This window comes from Macrobrachium nipponense, chromosome 11, assembly GCF_015104395.2.
Source record: "Macrobrachium nipponense isolate FS-2020 chromosome 11, ASM1510439v2, whole genome shotgun sequence".
NCBI lineage: Eukaryota > Metazoa > Arthropoda > Malacostraca > Decapoda > Palaemonidae > Macrobrachium > Macrobrachium nipponense.
In genome coordinates this window covers 105,378,672-105,400,059 of record NC_061087.1, presented here as the reverse complement: position 1 = coordinate 105,400,059, position 21,388 = coordinate 105,378,672, and the positions used below count along the sequence as shown (strand labels likewise).

Sequence of the window (21,388 nt, the reverse complement as noted above, 5' to 3'; positions counted from 1 at the left end):
GATGGCAGAAAACACACCAACACGATCCAAAGTCTGGCCCTGCGACTTGTTTGCAGTGAATGAGAAGGCAGGTTGATGGGAAACTGCCTGCGCCGTAACTGGAACGAAACTGGTTGTCCGAAGGCATCAGAGGAATCTGGGGGATGAACAGACGTTTGCCGGTGTGAGGGCCCATTGCTATCACTGTTTTGATGACGTGGGAATTTAGCTCCATAACAGTGAACCTTGTTCCATTACAATGTCCATTGGCAGGATCGAAATTCTGAAGCAACATTACCGGGCAGTACTTCTTCAACGTTATTTTGTGCACTGGCAGTCCCGATGGATTTAAGTTATTCAAAAAATCTTGCGGATATTGATGATAATTTTCATCTTATATTGTGTCCGAGCTGAAATATTCGCGACTTTCTCCGGGGAAGTTGTACAGAAATTATGTATGAAAATTCGTAAAGTAACTAAGTCTACGGGAATAACCAGCCTCACTTCACGACCAGAAACAGCTCCGTTTCAGGGAATCCCTTCTCACCCCCACCCCTACAAAGGAGGGGGGTAGGTTGGATGAAACCCATTACAAACCATCTTAGGGGTCCCCACCATAACCCTGCCAAGTTTCATGCCCATCTAACCAGCCGTTTGGCCGTGATTGAATGACAGACAGACATTACGCCCATTATAGTATGATGATGATTATTATTATTATTATCTTTAGAAGGATAACTTCCGATGGCACAGACATTGTAAACATATTTGTATAAAAAAAATGACAACGCTTTTCTGACGCTATAGCTGCCAGTGATTGAAATGATAAACGTTGAGTTTGTTTATGTGGGTTCGTTCACTGAGGTTATTTTTACACGGTGTTTTAAAACGAGGCATTGGCTGCTTGAAGTAGAATGTTCGTTATTATTATTATTATTATTATTATTATTATTATTATTATTATTATTATTATAACAGAAGATATTGTTATCAGCATAACATAAGATATTTTCATCAGCATAAAATAAGATACTTTTATCAGCATAACTTAGGATACTTTTATCAGCGTAACCTAATATATTCTATCGCATGATAAAAATAGGTTTTTATTGTTATTATCATTAATATTATTATTATTAGTGATGGATAACTTCCGATTTCACAGACTTTGTAAACGTATTTATATACAAAAAGAGTGAACATTTAAAACTCTCTCTCTCTCTCTCTCTCTCTCTCTCTCTCTCTCTCTCTCTCTCTCATGGTACCAAATGACCTTGAGGGCTCGAAGACACTTTGTGCCTTTCCCAGAAATTCAGAGATTAGATAATTAGGTCAAAGGACCTATCTTTTTTTCGGACATTACTCTTAATTTTTCTCGGACATTCGTGAACTGCAAACATCTGTTATACAGAAGAGAGAGAGAGAGAGAGAGAGAGAGAGAGAGAGAGAGAGCTTTGAATTGCTAGAAGATGGAATAAAAAGAATTAGGACATGATGGAGGAAAAAAAGGAGGAGAGGTTATAAAGTAAGGGAAGGTGGAGGATTGAGGAAAGGAGAAAGAAAGGAAGTAGGGAAGAAGATGAAGGAAGACAAGAGTGAGAAGCTAGGAGAAGGAGGAGGTGTAGAGGGAGGATGATGGGGTTGGAGGAGGAAGGGTAGAAGGACGGTGTGAGGGTGTAGGAGGAGGAAAATTTAGAGAAGGCAAAGCCTGAGGAAGAGGAAGGGAAAAAAAGAAAAGGTAGAGAAAGAGAGATTTAAGAAGAAAGGAAAAGAAATATTAGGGAAAGGGTGGGAGGGAGAAATAGAAAAAAGAAACACGAGGAAGAAAAGAAAGGAAATGAGTGATAAGAAGACGAGATAAAAACGCAGAAACCATTTAGGGAGGTAAGAGGGAGAAGAGTAGACGGTAGAGAAGAGAGAATGCATGAGGGGAAAAAAAAGCAAGAAATACAATATATATTGTATCACGCAGCCGCTCTAGCTCTCTAAAACAAAGCCCTAATGGAATTTACACCAGAAAGCAAGAAAGCAAACTTCGGAGTAATGCAAACAAAAACGCAGATTGGATTTCAAAAGCAGATGGAAAGCGAGCGGGGATAAAAATGGAAAGTGTGTGTAAAAGAGAGAGAGAGAGAGAGAGAGAGAGAGAGAGAGAGAGAGAGAGAGAGATAGAAAAGTTACGGGCCTTAGGATCGGATGACAAGGGTTATCTGAGATTGTAAGATTGTTTGCTCGATAATGAAGTTAATGATTTATTGTTTTGAGGAATTTGAGATGCTTTATGTTTTCGATAAAAGACTGAAGGAGAGAGAGAGAGAGAGAGAGAGAGAGAGAGAGAGAGAGAGAGAGAGAGAGAGAGAGTCAGTCCTTCAGGGGTAGGGCGAGTCTTTGAACTCTGTAACATCTCCACCATTCCTAGTCCAACCCCCTCCCCCCAAATAGCTTCCGCCCACAAATCCCAAACCAGGAAGCTTGCTCTTATACAATCTTCATATCTCGAAAGCTTCTATCTACAACTCTTAAAGCCAGAGAGGCTTCCATTATCTACAACCCTTAACTGCCAACATCTTTAGTCTACAACCTCATGGCCCGAAGTGTCTTCCATCTACAACCCTCAATCTGCAGCAACTTCCTTATACGATTTTCAACCATTTATACCCCTTAGGGTGGTTAATGCCATCAGCGCACCTCACGCGGTGCACTGTAGGCATTTGCAGCGTCCCTTCGGCCACTAATTGCAACCCCCTTCGTCCCTTTTACTGTACCTCCATTCATACTCTCTTTCTTCCATCTCCGAACAAAGCGGTGCAACTGCTTTGAGGTTTTCTTGCTGCTACACCTTAAACCCCTTTTTTAAACGCTGAGTGACCTCATAGTTCCTAGCGCTTGGCCTTTGGTTGCAATTTTATCTTCCAGTTTCAGTGACTTAACTCTAAATAGTTACAACTCTCGCTTGTAATAGGGGTCCTTTAACTCAGCCAACCTGCACCTACAGTTTGCCCTGACAGTGTCACATCTTACATTTCACAACCCCAATCGACTTCCACTTGTAACCCCAAGACCCCACCAGCTTCTGTCTACAACACTCTGACCCCAAAAGATTTAGACTGCAACCCTTAGGACTCAGAAGCCTCAGCCTACAACCTTACTCGTTTGCATCATCCAACAACCTCCAACTACAACCCTCAACAGTCAAAAGCTTTCGGAAGCAACCCTCAACCCGGCCGTTGTAACCTGTGACCTTCATCACCATTTAAAAACTTACCTACAACATACAACAATTTATCGTTGGAGAAAATGTCCTGTAAAAGAGCGAAAAACGGAACTAAGACAAGAAAAATTGTGGTAAAATAAAAGAAAAAGTTATTGATAAACAAATATCTCAGCAAACACAAAATTGGGAAACAGGAAAAAAAGTACGGAAAAAAATATGTAAAAACTCTGAAATGACATGGCGGCTTCTCTTAAACAAATAGAGCATCAAGATCAAGCCCCCAGCCACTACATTTCTGGGAATGAACGCGATTTCATCTCAGGAGAAATAACATCTTGACACTCCCAACAGAAATTAGACGTTCCCATTTTTAACACCTCCCCCCCACCCCACAAAAAAAATGTCTGCTAATTTATTTATTAGGCGTGAAAGCCCAAGAGACTGTTGCAGATCCTAATTAGATCCGTGGCTGTCAAATATGCGACATTATATGCACGTGTGTCCAATCCTTGCGTTATGTCGACTCGAGAAAAATAAATAAAAAAAAGTTGCTGGTTTGGTCTGGTTTTTCATCCACCGAGGAATATCGCTTTCACAGGTCCCACTGAGAAGGCTACGTAAACATCGTCCTCGGTGAACCAACATCGTCATTCGTACGTTAAACATGTAGCATAGATGTGTGATAGAAGTAAGGGTCAGTGTCTATGGAAATATGTGTACTTTTTTTAATTTATTCTTCGATCAAGCGGCTGGAGCTAGAGAGGAACCTTTTGAAGCCTTCAGAATGATGTAAATTCGTGGTTATCCTATCTTAAGCTCATTCATTGCTTTCTCTGTACGTTCATGCTGTGCTTTCCTGTTATCTCTATAATATTTTAAAACTTTTGTACATGTGTGTGTGTGTGTGTTTACTTCCAGATAAAGAAAGGGAATATGAAGGTTATCTTTTTTAATATAAAGAGATTTGTGGAGGTTATCTCTTGATATAAAAAACTTAGTAAAATAGTTCTTATTACGAAGATTCCAGATATCACCTGAGTTTGATTTATTCAAAGCCAAGGTATTTACACGACTATTTTAAAAATATATTCCTATGGATTCGGAAACCAGGTAAATCACAAGTCTACATTCCTGTGAATTCAGAAACTAGGTAAATCACGAATCTACATTCCTGTGAATTCAGAAACCAGGTAAATGTCAAATCTACCTTCCTGTGAATTCAGAAACCAGGTAAATGACAAATCTACATTCCTGTGAATTCAGAAACCAGGTAAATGACAAATCTACATTCCTGTGAATTCAGAAACCAGGTACATGACAAATATACATTCCTGTGAATTCAGAAACCAGGTAAATAAAAAATCTACATTCCTGTGAATTCAGAAACCAGGTACATGACAAATCTACATTCCTGTGAATTCAGAAACCAGGTACATGACAAATCTACATTCCTGTGAATTCAGAAACTAGGTAAATAAAAAATCTACATTCCTGTGAATTCAGAAACCAAGTACATCAAAAATTTACATTCCTGTGAATTCAGAAACCAGGTAAATTATAAATCTACATTCCTGTGAATTCAGAAACCAGGTACATGACAAATCTACATTCCTGTGAATTCAGAAACCAGGTACATGACAAATCTACATTCCTGTGAATTCAGAAACTAGGTAAATAAAAAATCTACATTCCTGTGAATTCAGAAACCAAGTACATAAAAAATTTACATTCCTGTGAATTCAGAAACCAGGTAAATTATAAATCTAAATTCCTGTGAATTCAGAAACCAGGTACATGACAAATCTACATTCCTGTGAATTCAGAAACCAGGTACATTAAAAACCTACATTCCTGTGAATTCAGAAACCAGGTAAATTACAAACCTACATTCCTGTGAATTAAGAAACCAGGTACATCAAAAATTTACATTCCTGTGAATTCAGAAACCAGGTAAATTATAAATCTAAATTCCTGTGAATTCAGAAACCAGGTAAATTACAAATCTACATTCTTGTGAATTCAGAAACCAATTAAATCACAAGTCTACATTCCTGTGAACTCAGAAACTAGGTAAATCACAAATTTAAATTATAATGCATTAATTCAAGATATATATCAAGCCTTACTTAACCTTTTCTTTCCTCTCTCTGTCACAGGAATTCGCCGAAACAGCCATGAACGAGCTTCTGGGATTATATGGCTACGGAAAGGTGGACAGCACAGACACACTAGGCCTGTCCCTGACCCGATTCACCAATCACAGCCCGCCTCCTCCCCCTCCTTCCCACAACGTGGGGAGCAACAGCCCCCTGCGGCCGACCAATCACAGCCCCTCGCTCTCGGCCAATCACAGCCCGCCCCCTCACCCTTCCACTTCGGACCACGAAGACTCCTTGGACTCCGACGGGGTGCCAGGTCCTGGACAAGTCGAAAACAGCCTAAGGAGCCTCAGTCCAGGGAAGACTGACCAGGGGTCAGGGTCGTCTAGGGGCAGCACCCCGAAGTCAGGTAAGGGCGGCAGCTTCTTCTAGCTCCACTTCTTCTTCTTTTTCTTCTTGTTTTGTCTGGGGAAAGTATGCACTGGCGTCATGCCATATTTTTACCCTCAGAGAGAGACAGGTGCAACTTGGTTTATGTTTCGGAGCAGCAGACACCTGTAACGCGAGGAAAGTTATTTTGTGTTATATCGCGTGTTTATGCGTTTATTTCTTACATTACTTACGGTATGTATTCTCTTTTATCCATTTATTTAGCTCGTACGTTGCAGTACTTCCTCCTAAACGAGGAAAGTTAGTTGGTGCGTTCATATACTTTTATTTCTTACATTTCTAGGTGATGTATTCTTCTATTTATTGATCTATATTAATTTATTTAGTTCGTACTTTGCCCTTCCATCCCCAGAAAAAATTTTGGCTGCGAAAACAGAAGCGGAGAAAAGCCAACCTAAGAGAAGACACGGGGGGGGGGGTGGGGGGGTGGGGGGGGGGGGGGGGGGGGGGGGGGGGGGGGGGGGGGGGGTGTTGGGGCGGGGGGACTCGACGTACCAGTAAACATTATTAACGTCATTCTGAATATCAACCTCCGCCTGTTCCTCTCGAGCGGAGAGCTGCTATTATTCTCTTCTTCTGGGAAACCGAGAGAGAGATAATCGTCCTCCTCCTCCTCCTCCTCCTCCTCCTCCTCCCTGAAAACCAGCCATCCCTCTGACACGTACAGAAACACATGAGGATACTTCTTCTCCCGAAAGAAAAAACTCCTTTCTCTTAGCCCCTTCCCTCTTTCTCTCAACCCTCCCTCCCTCCCTCCCTCCCCCTCTCTCATACTTCCCTCCCCCCTCTCTTTCAAACCTCTCCCCCCCCTTTCTCGTCAAACTTGCCTCTCACTCTTTCATACCTCCCTCCCCCTCTCTCAAACTTCCCTCCCCCTCTCTCAAAGTTACCTCCCTCTCTCTCTCAAACTTTCCTCCCCCTTTCTTCATACCTCCCTCCCCCTCTGTCAAATTTCCCTCCCCCTAACAATACCCCACCCTCTCTCAAATCTCTCCCTCTCTCTCTCTCTAACTTCCCTCCCCCTCTCTCAAATCTCCACCCTGACACACATAAACACACGCACAAAAGAATCTTCTCTCTTCTATTTCCCGAAAAAAAAAAACTTCGAACAAGACCAGATGGTAAAGATTCGGTAGAGAGAATAATGATCCTCTTCTGAGGAGGTAATTATCTCTTTAATTCAGGCTGGTCTGATTCGTCTGATGGAGCCAGAACAACGTGGTAGCTGGGGTGGGTTGGGGACGTCTCAGTGAGGGCACATCATATACCCCGGGGCACGCTTCTGGCATTCACGTATTTGGGCACGGAATTCGTCGGGACGTGAGAGAGATGATGTCTAGGAATTCGTCTGACGAATCTTTCGTGTTTTTTGTTGAGTGACGTTTATGTTATTTTTTTTAAAATTTGTTATTATTATTTTTTTTCATTTCTAATTTAGAGTGTGTTCTCGTAAGTGGACTTTTTGACATATACAGACTATTCCTAACCGCGTTGTATTAATTATTTATTCATTTCATAATATTAATCTGTAATATACAAAGTTTTTTTTTTTTTTCTTTTCATTAGGCCACTTATTGTCATTTGACTTTGCGTAAATGCGTTTATTTCACAGTTATCATAATAATAATAATAATAATAATAATAATAATAATAATAATAAAATAATAATAATAATAATAATAATAATAATAATATCTAGTTCGAGAGATTGAGAAACCGACAAAAACAACAACAACAACAACAACAACAATAATAATAATAATGATAATAATAATAATAATAATAATAATAATAATAATAATAATAATAATAATAATAATAATAATAATAATAATAACTAAAAGTTGAATCCATTCCCCATAAATCCGTCTCATAGAAAGCATAAAAAAATGACTAAAGTTATAAATTAATACCATCAGTTGGTTTATGCAGTTCACTCCTAGTCTCGTCTGAGTTGGTAGTGCATTGTTGCATATAGTGCATTGTTGCATACCACATTCTGCACTATATTTGCGTTCAATCAGAAGTCGCTGGGTCCTTAACATCACAAAGAGGTGTTAGAATGCGTATAAGAAATGGTGGCAGACAGGAAGGAAGATTTGGCAGGTGGTGTGATGATTATAGTAGTAACTGAAATAAAGACAAAAAGAACACGCACACACACACACACACACACACGCACACACGCACACACACACATAAGGTTTCCTTCATTAAATGTGTAAGCATTATATTTTCTCGAAAATACCTATGATTTTACTTGAAAAGTCATTTGCATCGAGAGGATGTTTCTGAATTCTCGAAAATTTTGGAGGAAATTTTGCCTATTCTTTTTGGATTGATTTAGATTCAGTAATCATTTCGTCATTGCCTTTGATGACTGGTATGATTTTATTTAAGGGTAATTTGAATCCAGAGGATATTTCTGAATGCTCGAAAATTTTTGTGGGAAAAATTGTCAATAATTTTTGGAATCATTTTCCTCTTAACTCTTGAATCAAGAGGAAATGAATGAATCACCCGAACCCATAGAAGAAGAAGAAGAAAAAGAAGAAGAAGAAGATGAAGAAGATGTGGAGAAAAAGTAAGAATAAATTTAAGTGAATCAAAAGTCGTTTAAATCAAGACTTCTTAGGTGAGATATTGAGGAGAAGAAGAAATAGAAGAAGAAGAAGAAGAAGAAGAAGAAGAAGAAGAGGAGGAGGAGGAGGACGAAGAAAAAAAAAGATACAGGAATCTTGGGCCACCAAAGTAGCATTTTCATCATCCTCGTGAGATGCTCAAACACAAGGGTGTAAAAAAGAAAAAAAAATAGCAATCAACATGCGTATGGATCGAGACTTCGAATCTATTCGATACTTCGAGGAAGCATTTTGGGCACTGGGCCAGAACGCGCTTAATGATACCTGACGGTAAATGAAAAGGGTCCTGTCTATATATCTCCCTAATGGTTTTATTTTTAAACAACCCCCCACCCCCAGCAACCCCCCGTCTGCATAATTCACTCCAGGTACCCCCGAAAAGCTATGCGACGCTAATGGACGTGCTTATTCAAATCAAGCGATCCTTCTTCGGGTAGGAGAAGATCGTGGTGATAATAATGTGTGTGTGTGTATGTGTGTGTGTGTGTTTTTTTTTTTTAATCTGCTACCGCGGTCTCACGAGCAAATATCGTAAACATATCACAGATATTGGCACGTACGTCTAGGGGGAACGCTGCTCCCCCTTCCCTTCCCCCCTTCCCAGTACATGCTAGAAAGGGGGAGGGGGCATTCAGTCTGCAAGCCAGACTGCAAATGGGTGATGCCCTGATATATTGAGAGATAGATATTAAGTAACCGACTTGTTCAAGGTGCTTTCTTTAGAACGGCTCATCGATCGTGGATGAACGGTGGACGTTTTTAGATTCGGGTTAGGGAGCCTGTGGTTTCGCTCTCTCTCTCTCTCTCTCTCTCTCTCTCTATCTCTCTGTAGACATGTTTTTAACACTGCCCTTAGGTTGTAAATTCAGTTCAAAATGGCATATTTCCTTCTGTACTTGTAACTCTCTCTCCTCTCTCTCTCTCTCTCTCTCTCTCTCTCTCTCTCTCTGTAGTCGTTTCTAAGACTGCTCTTACGTTTGTAAATTCAGTTCAGGATGGGAGAGATTTACCTTCTCGTTCCATTGTTGTAATAAACTCTCTCTTCTTTCTCTCGCTCTCTCTCTTCTCTCTCTCTCTCTCTCTCTATCTCTCTCAGTAGGCATATTTTTAAGCAGCCTGCTATTTACATGGTCTAATTCAGCTAGGATGGCAATGTATTTTTGTGCTTATAAAGCTCTCTCTCTCTCGCTCTCTCTCTGCTCTCTCTCTCATCCCGTTTTTTCTCGTTTTTCTCTCTCCTCTTCTCTCTCTCTCTCGTATTTCTCTTGTAACATCTCCCGTTTTTTCTCGTTTCCCGAATAATTCGAGATATGGAGCAACTGGGTTAGTTAGTTTGTTAGTTATTTAGTTTGTTAGTTATTTAGTTTGTTAGTCATTTAGTTTGTTAGTCATTTTGTTTGTTAGTTATTTAGTTTGTTAGTTATTTAGGGGCTGAAAGAACGCATCCTTTGGCTTACGTAGAAATTCTTTCTGCCTCCCAACCTCTTTTTTTATTTTATTTTTTTGTTTTTATTTTTATTTTTTTTTCCGACGCGAGCATTTGTAACTTAATCTTGGGAGGGCCGTCTCTCTCTGAAATTTAACTGTCGTTTAACTCAGCTCCTGTTTTCTGTCTGTCTGTTCCAAGTTCTGTGAATACTATTCTCTCTCTCTCTCTCTCTCTCTCTCTCTCTCTCTCTCTCTCTCTCTCTCTCTCTCTCACACACACAGTGGTCGTGTTTTTAACTCTGACGCCTACTCTTTTAAAGTGTAAACTAATAACTCTCTCTCTCTCTCTCTCTCTCTCTCTCTCTCTCTCTCTCTCTCTCTCTCATAGTAGTCGTGTTTTCAATTCTGATGCTTACTATTTTGAATTGCTCACTAATAACTCTCTCTCTCTCTCTCTCTCTCTCTCTCTCTCTCTCTCTCTCTCTCTCTCTCTTCAAGAGTTTGGTAATCTCTACACCTTCCCTCATTCTCAGTGTTTCCATAACATGCCGTCATATTCGTCATCAACCCTTTGATGTTCAGAGGAGAATTAAGCCCATTCGTTTATTTTCGTTTGCGCGAATTATCATAAATAAATCCGTTTCCTCCTTTTATCGTTCCCCAGCTTCTCTCCTTTTCCCGGAATTCAATCCCACATCAAAAGGAAACAGTGAAACGAAATCTGACATCAAAAAGAAAGCGAGAGAAAGTAAGAAATTCAAGAGACATTTCATTCTTTTTTTTTATAAGATCCTCCTATGATCTCGAAACTGAGAAATAAATTCTTTTGGGTGTTATTTTTCCATAAAAATATTTAACTTTTTTTTTTGTATGATCATGACATAGTCACGAGGTTGAGAAATAATTTTTGTTGAATATTATTTCCATAAAATATTTCACTTTTATTTGAGAAACGAATATTTTCAAGTTTTATTTTTCCATAAAAATATTTAACTTTCTTCGTATGGTCATGACATAATCACGAGGTTGAGAAATAATTTTTGTAATATTGTTTCCATAATTTCACTTTTATTTGATTCAAGTTTTATTTTTCCAAAAAAATATTTAACTATTTTTTTTGTATGATCATGACAGTCACGAGGTTTGGATATAAATTTTTTTAAATATTATTTCCATAAAATATTTCACTTTTATTTGAGAAACGAAAATTTTTAAGTTTTATTTTTCGATAAAATATTTCCCTCTATTTTATCGTCGTATGATCTCGACAGTCACGAAATTGTGAAATAATTTTTTTTTTTTTTTTTTTCCAATAAAATATTTCACTTTATTTTATTTATTTACTTAATTTTTTTCAATAATCTCGACTATCACGAAATAGAGAAACAAAAAACCTTTTTAATTTCTTTTTTTCCATCATATTTCTCTCTCTCTCTCTCTCTCTCTCTCTCTCTCTCTCTCTCTCTCTCTCTCTCTCTCGGAATTCGTCCTCTCTTTGTCACCTGGGAGATTTTTTCCCGTTTCGTGAAACATAACCCGAGATCAAGAAGGAACGGAGGAAAGTTAAATACGAGATAAGAAATTAACTCAGGAAAAGAAGACATATTTAATTGTTCGTGATTAAGCGAAAGAAAATCCCAGCTGTATTATGGGGTAAATAAGTTGAATTTTTTTATTTTTTGACGAGATAGAATAAAGCCAGTTGGGTATTAGAAAGAGAAGCAAAATGAAGTGAGAAATATGATTAATAATAATAATATAATAATAATAATAATAATAATAATAATAATAATAATAATAATATAATAATAATAATATATAATTGCTAAAATTGAGGAATTTCAAATAACTGATTGGAGAATTAATTGTAAACCAGAATTAGACGATTTAGAAATAATCCTGTTCAGAGAAGACGTAGATCCTAATTTATCCTAGAATATAAGAGAGTAGGTTGTAAGTTTACGCAATGAAAAGTAGAACTTCCTTTGAAGTCTTTGAAAATAAGCAATTAAGAATGTATCTCCAGGTATTTTGAATGAATTACTTCTCTACAAGATATGAGTGCTCATATTTCGTGCTTATACTCTATATATATATATATATATCTATATATATATATATATATATATATATATATATATATATGTATGTATGTATGTATATGTATGTATATATATGATATACAATTTCGTTAAGTAACGGCCACTTCAGTGGTGTACTGTGTGTGTGTGTGTGTTTGTGTGTGTGTATGTGTGTCTGCGTGTCTATGTAATAAACACGTAGCACTCAAAAGTCTACAGCAAATTCAAAAACGAAATTAGAATTGCAGTTGATTTCACAGATATCGGCTTTCAGAAAAGAATTCGCAAGTACGCAAGAACGCCCATGTGTATGAGAGAGAGAGAGAGAGAGAGAGAGAGAGAGAGAGAGAGAGAGAGAGAGAGAGACGAGAGACGAGACGACGGCATTGTTTACCTAAATTACTCACTCTGACATTATAAGTCTTTCGCCCAACCTTTGAAGTCTTTGAAACGTGATAATGCCAGCGAGGAGAACTTTCTCCTTGCTAGGAGAAAAAGAGAGACGGTAGCAGCAATCCGACAGCAATGTCAGTCACGGAGCAACTGATCCTAGGGAATAAAAAAAAAAAAAAAAAAAAAAAAAAAAAAAAAAAAAAAAAAAAAAAAAAAAAAAAAAAAACAAAAAAAAAAAAAAAAAAAAAAAAAAAAAAAAAAAAAAAAAAAAAAAAAAAAAAAAAAAACAGCGCTTGACGCAAGAGTCCACTGACGGTCAGTAATTATGTAACGGCTGTAATATTTAAACAGTAACTGTATCCGAAACCAGAAATTGAAGGTGGCAGTGCTGTTAAATCGTAGGGATATTGGTTCCATGAGATTATAATAATAATAATTAATAATAAAATAAATAAGTAATAATAAGATAAAATAATAATAATAATAATAATAATAATCTCTATTTCAATTCTTTTGTATATTGGGTATGTTTGTCCAAGCCCGTATAATAATAATAATAATAATAATAATAATGATAATAATAATAATAAGAATAATAATAATAATAATAATAATAATAATAATAATAATAAACTTGATTTCAAGTCTTCTATCTGAAGGTTTGGTATTGTCCAAGCGTTTATAATAATGATAATAAAAATACTACTACTACTACTGCTACTACTACTACTACTACTAATACTACTACTACTAATAATAATAATAACAACAATAACAATAATAATACATTTACTGCTTCTTGCGAGATTGTATTCCTCCTTATGAGACAGTCATATCACAAGCCTTCGTCCCTGCCCTTGCCCCAATACGATTAATAAATCAGTCTATTTAAATATAAATAAACCAGCTTAGAATATATTCGCATATATAATCGATGTTCTTGGCATCAATGCATTCTCCGAATAAGGAAACGTATTCTGAGTAATGCAGACTACAGCTTCATTTTTAATCCCCCCCCACCATCCCCTCCCCCCTCATACCTCACGATCAAAACCCGAATGGGGCTTCCGCTCTTATTTATGGCCTCACGGGACTGAGAAGCCAATGGCCCCTCATTATCGATCGCCGGATGGGTGCCCAAATGCCCGCCCCACCCCCCTTGTCCCTGGGACTCTGCCCACCCCGCCAGCACAAATATAAACCGCGTTATTGACGCTCGTAAATCAGGGGAGCGATAGCATTTACTAGCCAGCGTCGTCTGAAATCAACGCTAACGTTAGCGATGTCAGCTGAGATACGTGTTGCCATCAGTTCTCGGTCGAGCGTCGGCTTTGAATGCCGGCATTCGGCTGACACCACCGCCTTTGACCGGGGTTTTGGGGGGCGGGGGTGGGGGAGGATGTCAGTCAGATGAGGTTCCCGTGTACGTAGGTACTGAATTGAGATACTGCTCGTTCCAGGATAACTACTATTTATTACAGTATCAAAGATGAAAATGGAATTAGTAAGAAATTAAGTCTAGAATGTCTTATGCTCAGTGGTTTCAGTGACGTCATAGCTGCGCTATCATAACACTTTAGTTAAGTAGTGACGTCATAGCTGTGCCATCATAACACTGTTAATTAAGTGGTGACGTCACTTACGAGGAAGGTTGCTATCTATTTTCTTTAAAAGAAATGGATCAGAAGAAAAAGCTTTCTAAAGGTTTATAATCGTTAAATGAAATATATACCATATGGTTTCTGTAGAATTAATAATGATAATAATAATAATAATAATAATAATAAGGGACTTTTGAATATTATATAAACATGAACAGAAATATGTACAATAGGGTTACAGTAATAATAATAATAATAATAATAATAATAATAATAATAATAATATAATAATAATAATAATAATAATGTACCTTTGCAGAAAGATCTGTTAACTAAAATGAACTTAGCAATAATTCAAAGTAAACCAACGATATTTACGATACATCCTATTGCACGGCATCGCTTCCTGCAATAATTGAAAGTAAATCAACGATATTTGCAAATTTTTCGATCATCTTTGCACGGCAATCGCTTTCGCAATTATTTCAAAGTAAATCTACAATATTACGATACATCCTATTGCACGGCATCGCTTTTCCGCAATAATTGAAATAAATCAGAGTTTGCAAATATTTACTGATACAATCCTATTGCACGCCTCGTTTCGGCAATATTCAAAGTAAATCTACAATGTCTACGGCATACGTCTTTCTTGCAACGGCAGTCAAACTTCGGCAACAATTCAAAGTAAATCTACAATATTTACGATACATCCTATTGCACGGCATCGTTTTCGGCAATAATTCAAAGTAAATCTACAATATCTACGATACATCCTATTGCACGGCATCGCTTTCGGCAATAATTCAAAGTAAATCTACAATATTTACGATTCATCGTATTGCACGACCCCGCTTTCAGTCACAACAGCAAGCAAGCACTTGAAGCTCCTAGCTATTGCAAAACACTCTATACGACAACGTGCCAGCAAGTTTGCGAAGTTGCCGCTCCTCCATCTTGGTGCCAAAGTTGGCGACAGGTTCCCAACATCGCTGCTCAATTGAAGTCTTGCTTGTATTTGTGTTTTGGAATTCGCGCCCTGCTTCTGTTTTCCTTCAAGTGGCCGAAAGGCGTGTAAGTTCACTTTGTTCTTCAGGCCTGGGCTAGAGAAAGGTATTGGGTTGTCATGCCCCCCCCCCCCCAAAAAAAAACCTTTTTATGAAAAAAGGTGAATAAAATTTCAGTAGATTGCGAATAAATATGGAATTACAACTGAGGTCAATAGCGCGATTAAAAGCGACAATAATTCGTCACATTAAATAATTAATACCTGTATTTGTTTTCCTAATTATTTATTAGTTCCAGTGTATATTATTATTGTTATTATTGTTATTATTATTATTATTATTATTATTATTATTATTATATTATTGCTTGTCTGCTTTATTTTGTATTTTCAAAATCTTACTATACTCTCCTTTCTTTTTTTATTATGACTTTCTACTCTTTTGAAACTTTTTTGGCATATGTCGCAAAAATGTACTATTCAAGTATTGAATAATAATAATAATAATAATAATAATAATAATAATAATAATATGTGTAATTATGCATTATTTTCTATAAATGATACCTCCTTTAGGTCCAAAGTATTATTATTATTATTATTATTATTATTATTATTATTATTATTATTATTATTAAGTCCCATCTCACTCGTCTGCCTCAATCTAATATTCGCTGGAAAATTAATATAAGTAATTACAGTATGATTAATATTATAAACATTATATTACTGTTGTTTTATATGATTATTATCGTCTTTATCACTTTATTATCGTTACTATCATGATAGTGAGCCCATATTATTTCATAAATAAAAAATAGTTGTCCCAGGTGTTGTTTCCAAGCAAAGAGAAGCAGGCCGTATTCCGTTTCTCTTCGCTGACCGTTAACAGCCAGTCCTCATGTCGCCTGAACGCGGCCATGGTTTGAGATTTCCTTCGGGAGATCAAGCAGAAAATTCTCTGGGCGTCTTAAAGACCACATAAACCATTTGAGAGAGAGAGAGAGAGAGAGAGAGAGAGAGAGAGAGAGAGAGAGAGAGAGGCGGGATGATGAAAAGAGATGAATGTTATGTAGGGAAAGAGAGAGAATACAAAAGGTAGAGAAATAAATTAAAGGCCACGAAGAGAGAGAGAGAGAGAGAGAGAGAGAGAGAGAGAGAGAGAGAGACTCGACTGATACGTACCCAATCTTTGAGAACGATCTAAAATGAGTATGACATTAGGTTTTGGCAGTGAGACTCTAGCGGTACTTATTTTAGATTATTTATTTATTTTTGTTTTTGTTTACATAAGAAGGGTTCTACGCAAGCCAAAAGGCTGAATATATTAATAATATATAATATTTAATCCTTGCTTCTTTGTGTATTGATTCTGAATCCATGTTTTCCCAATGTAATCTTATATATCCTTATTTCTTGTTTTTTTTTCATTCTATTTTTATATAATCCTTGTTCTTCATTTGCATTACTCATTAATATCTTCATTTCTTTGTTTTTTTGTATTTTACTTTTTACTTATCCTTATTCCTTACGCAATAATCGCATATTATATATATATAGTATATATATATATTATATATATATATATATATATCCTACTATTATAGGATATTAAGTGCCTCTACGCCAGCATGGTCATTTGCCAGAAAATATAGGAAGTGTATTGAATGGACATAAGAGGTCTGGTGTGGACCTGTGGACTGCTAATAACCATCGAAAACGGTAGAAACTTTGACGGATTCTTCCATTCTTTCTAAGCGATGATGCAATGCATCATTACCTTAATTCTATTCTCCTTGCATATTGATGTATTTTTATCTAATTTTTTTTTAGTTTATTAAGTTTTTCCTTTTAAGCGGGATTTCTTCTTTGTGTATTTATTTACCTTTACCTCTTCTCACTTCTTCCTAAAGAACACCCTAATCTTTGGAAACCTGGATTTCAAGTCAGTGGCCTTATGGTGGTGGGCTTGTTCCATATGAATAGGATTCTTCATCTTCTGCCTATGCTTACGAGACGTTTGTTTTGGCGCCCGCTGATTGGCTGGTACCGGGAGGTATAAGCAGCAGCTCCAGCCAATCAGCGGCCGCCAAACAAATGTCTCCCAGGGATAAGGTTTACTCAAGAATCTACCTTAAGTGAACCAGCTATGATGACAATATTGCCTTGTGCTGACCACCTGACGCATAGGTAATGTTTTGGAATTTGAGAGGGCCTTACCACGTCGTCTATTCCGCTCGTTTAATGATTCTTTTCATATTTTCAACACACGTCCTCTTTTTAATAGACTTCTTCCAAGCTGGAGACAAGGACTGTGACAGTTACACTCACGTGAACAAGCTCAGGAAATTATATTGCATTATTTGACTGCGTACTTGGTTCGGCTTTCTTCTTATCTCTTTCTGTACAGGTTCTTGAAATTGTTCTGTACACCGTAAAATGCTGATGATTTCATTGTGTTTTGTTTTACGCCAACGCTTATTTGCTCGAAACGAACCCACAAAACATTTTGTTTTTTTGTTGTCTACCGTAGCTATATGTCTTGGTGAACATTTGTCCCAGGATGTAACGCAGTAGAGGAATTTTTTCTCCAGCAGTATATTAGCTTTGCCCTCATTACCGTCACGGGTACGTTCAAGTACGCAATGGGTTTCGTTCAAGAGGCTGTCCTGATGTAACTGCCCTGAACGCAGTGTCCGGGGGTTCGAAATTCAACTGGTTTTGAGCCAAAGAAAGTTCACAAATTTCCTGAATGTGTTAAGTTGCTGTGGTTTCCAGCTCTTTCTTTTTACTTTTGACTTGCTACTTAAATAAGTGTTAACTTCGGGACTGTTTCATTGACTTGTTACGTAAATAAGTGATAAATTCGGGACTGTTTCGTTGACTTGTTACTTAAATAAGTGTAAATTTTGGGACTGTTTCATTTATTTGTTACTTAAATAAGTGTTAACTTAGCTTCGGGACTGTTTCGTTGACTTGTTACTTAAATAAGTGTTAACTTCGAGACTGTTTCATTGACTTGTTACTTAAAAAAGTGTTAACCTCGCAACTGTTTCATTGTCTTGTTACTTAAATAAGTGTTAACTTCGGGATTGTTTCACTTATCTTATTTGCTTGCGTTCAGGTTTATTCCTCTTGACTCTCAGAAGCCTTGGAGCTCCTATAAGTATTCTTGAAGTGAATTACATCATCCTCTCTAGAGAGGTAGTGCCTTTTCTTTGATGGTCCTTTGCAGGTTCCCTTCGGCCATGAGCTGTGCTGACCCCTTTCGTTCCTTTTGCTGTACCTCCGTCGATATTCTCTCTCTTCCATCTGACTTTCCAACGCCATCTCCTAGCAATTGTTTCATTGTGCAGCTTCGAGGCTTTCCTCCTGTTATGCCTTTAAAATGCTGAATGACCTCATACGTCCCCGCGCTTGGCCTTCGGCTAGATTTTATATAGCATTCCATTCCAAAGTAATTATTTGGAGAGAAAACCAAAAGGAATGATTTAATATAGGATGCTCTTTATTTTTTTTTAATTTTTTAATTAATACGTATTTGCATAGTTGTAAAATAAAATAGTTTTCTCTTATTTTATTTCTTAGCAATCCGTATTTATAGTGTAACTGTAAAATACAATAGTATTTTATAGAATGATGTGTTTCGAGTGATTTCAGACAGAATTCCGTCTGGTGTTAATGAGAAAATTTTATTTAAAAAGATTACAAAAAATATATTAATTTACAACACATCTCGAATATAATTTGAATAGTTGTTCCTTGCGAAATATTTAGGATATATTTGCTAAGTATTTTAACAAAGTATAACTCTCAGACATTACCTTTTTTAAACAAAAATTCACCTCATTTTCCCGTTTTCTATTCATTTCTTGGTCCTTTACCCTTTAAGATCGACTTCGTAAAGCAACTTCGATTGCAGTCATTAATGTCTACCCACCAGGAATGCCCTTCCTTATATTTACGCACATATTCTCTCTCTCTCTCTCTCTCTCTCTCTCTCTCTCTCTCAATGTGTCTGTTTCTCGTCTTGAACTGGCGTCTACTTTTTTAACCATAAGATAACCCCTTCTCTCTCTCTCTCTCGTCTCGAACTGGCGTCTACTTTTTTAACCATAAGCTAACCTCTTCTTCTATTCTCTTCTCTCTCTCTCTCTCTCTCTCTCTCTCTCTCTCTCTCTCTCACACAGATTCTTTGGCCTTTCGATCGCACCCCACCAGCAGACGGCATCCAACAACCTGCTCGCTCCATCAATGAGACCTCGTACTGCCATAGTCCCATAGTCCCATAGACCCATATGTTCCCATTTCGTATTCCGTGGTTTATGATCCATTTCGTCCCTCTTCATAAGAAGCTCTTGCGACCAGGAACTCATAAATCACGCCCTACGTCACCACCAACGCCCACGGACTGTCCCGTACAGGCTGTGTAGAACGACTTAAGGCTATTTCACTTGATGTTACTTATCCTCGAGTTAAGATCACTCTCGCCACAGTGTCATTAAATAAGCCTTTGGAGACTGGATTAGCATACTGTGATTAAAGATTACAGAACTCTGTGATATATTGATTGATTGGCTTATTATGATTATTGTTATTATCCTTTCTCTCTCTCTCTCTCTCTCTCTCTCTCTCTCTCTCTCTCTCTGTAGACTAACCGTCTCTCGGATCTGACTCAGTCGTCTTCAGTTCGCCAGGTAATCGAGGAACGCTTTGTCGAAGAGAACGCATCCGGTTGCAGTCCATTTAGTCATACATACCCTCTGGTGGAAGACGTATAGTACCACTGCTTCCCTTGACGGATGCATTTCAGATAAAAGCAGGTGGTTCTTAGACGTTGTACGTTCAATAAAAAAAAAACGAATAGTAGCCATTTAGCCACGTTGTTGTCTTGTATCGCGAATTGATAAGAAAGGGTTTTACTGTCGGACATAAGGTTACAGCAGGAATGCTCTTCATCGTCGACTTCTACGTTGAGGGATCTTTGTCTTTCTCACTAGCAACTTTTTTGTAAGCTTACGTATATAAACGACAGAGAGAGAAAAGTAGGATACGTCTTGTTTTTTTGGCTAAGGGACTTGGTACGAAAAAAAGGATAACTAATTTGCTCTCCACTCATTTTGGCAGTATAACCTGCTACCACTCACCGAAGACTCGTAAGCTCTGTTGAAGGTCCTAGCAACAATGCATATGTAATTTTATTTATTTATTTATTTATTTATTTATTTATTTATTTATTTATTTATTTATTTATTTATTTATTTATTTATATACATGTGTGTATGGTGTATGTGTGTGTATGTACGTATGTATAATTCACAAACGATCACTGTAACTTTTGTATCAATGGCCAATCATCCAACTACTGAACCTTTTTTTTTTTCTCCATTAAAATATTTTACTAATTTTGAAACGACGAGTGTTTGTCGCTCACGGAATCGTGAATAAGAAGCTTTCGTTCAGAAAACTAACTATAAGTAGATTCACATTCCACCTCTCCTGAGGGATACTTTTGAAAGACGTATCCTTCAGGAGAGATGGAACTTACATCCTGTCTATGTGAACGCTCTTGAGAGACTTAGTTTCCAGCCCTGTGATTGGCTGATCGAGAGCCAATCAGAACACCGTAAGGGACTGGACTAGATATCAAATGCACGGTTGATGTGAATCTACTTTTTTTTTATATAGTAACTCTTTGTGCTTTGAATACCTCAGTAGTTTTATGAAAATGCCCAATATTCAAGCTGCCTCTGCTGCTGCCCGTTGTTCCGCTCGAAGGCGCAGATGTATATACGTATGTATTAAAACAGCTTTGAATCACTCGGCAACAAACAGCTTTCCTGGCAGAGACACCTCGAAGAAACCTTATCGTACCCGTACAAAATACGACGTTTCGTACCAAGACTTATAAAAAGAAGAAGAAGAAAAAAAGCTTTCATACGTGCCTCATAGAAGCTAGCATATGAAGCTCGCTTCAAAGGGTGTTTTTGAAGCGCTCCTGCGTAACTTTAACTGTGCAACCACCCCCCAACACCCCCTACACACACACATACACACACACACACACCTCACCTGTGTGGCATTTGACAAGTGAGGCAAACAGGTGGGCTTCTTAATAGCTCGCCTTGGCTTGGTTAACTGCCCGGAGAGTTGATAAATTATCGTCGTATTTCATCGCCGGGTCTTATCTCTCTCTCTCTATCTCTCTCTCTCTCTCTCTCTCTCTCTCGAACGGGTATCGACTGTTTAATCATCAGCTAACCCTTCTTCTTCTCTCTCTCTCTCTCTCTCTCTCTCTCTCTCTCTCTCTCTCTGGGCATTAAGGTACGGAATGCTGACATTTATTTTCGTAAAAACTGACTTTCCGTGCTTTCATATATATGTGTCACGTCTTGCAGAGAGAGAGAGAGAGAGAGAGAGAGAGAGAGAAAGAATGTTAGCTCTTGGCTCCATTAATTAAATAATGAAAAAACAACCGCAATTTGAGCGGTAAGA

The 21,388-nt window shown here is 37.6% G+C and overlaps 1 protein-coding gene across 6 annotated transcripts in view; it reads left to right on the top strand.

The window, feature by feature from the left end:
• LOC135208053 (sine oculis-binding protein homolog) overlaps positions 1–21,388 on the top strand; it is a 284,683-nt gene that overhangs the window by 170,546 nt on the left and 92,749 nt on the right. For all 6 annotated transcript variants that reach the window (XM_064240199.1, XM_064240190.1, XM_064240213.1 and 3 more), the window contains one exon: positions 5,350–5,701. In XM_064240199.1, coding sequence (XP_064096269.1) covers positions 5,350–5,701 — 352 coding nt within the window. The remainder of the gene's footprint in view (positions 1–5,349; positions 5,702–21,388) is intronic.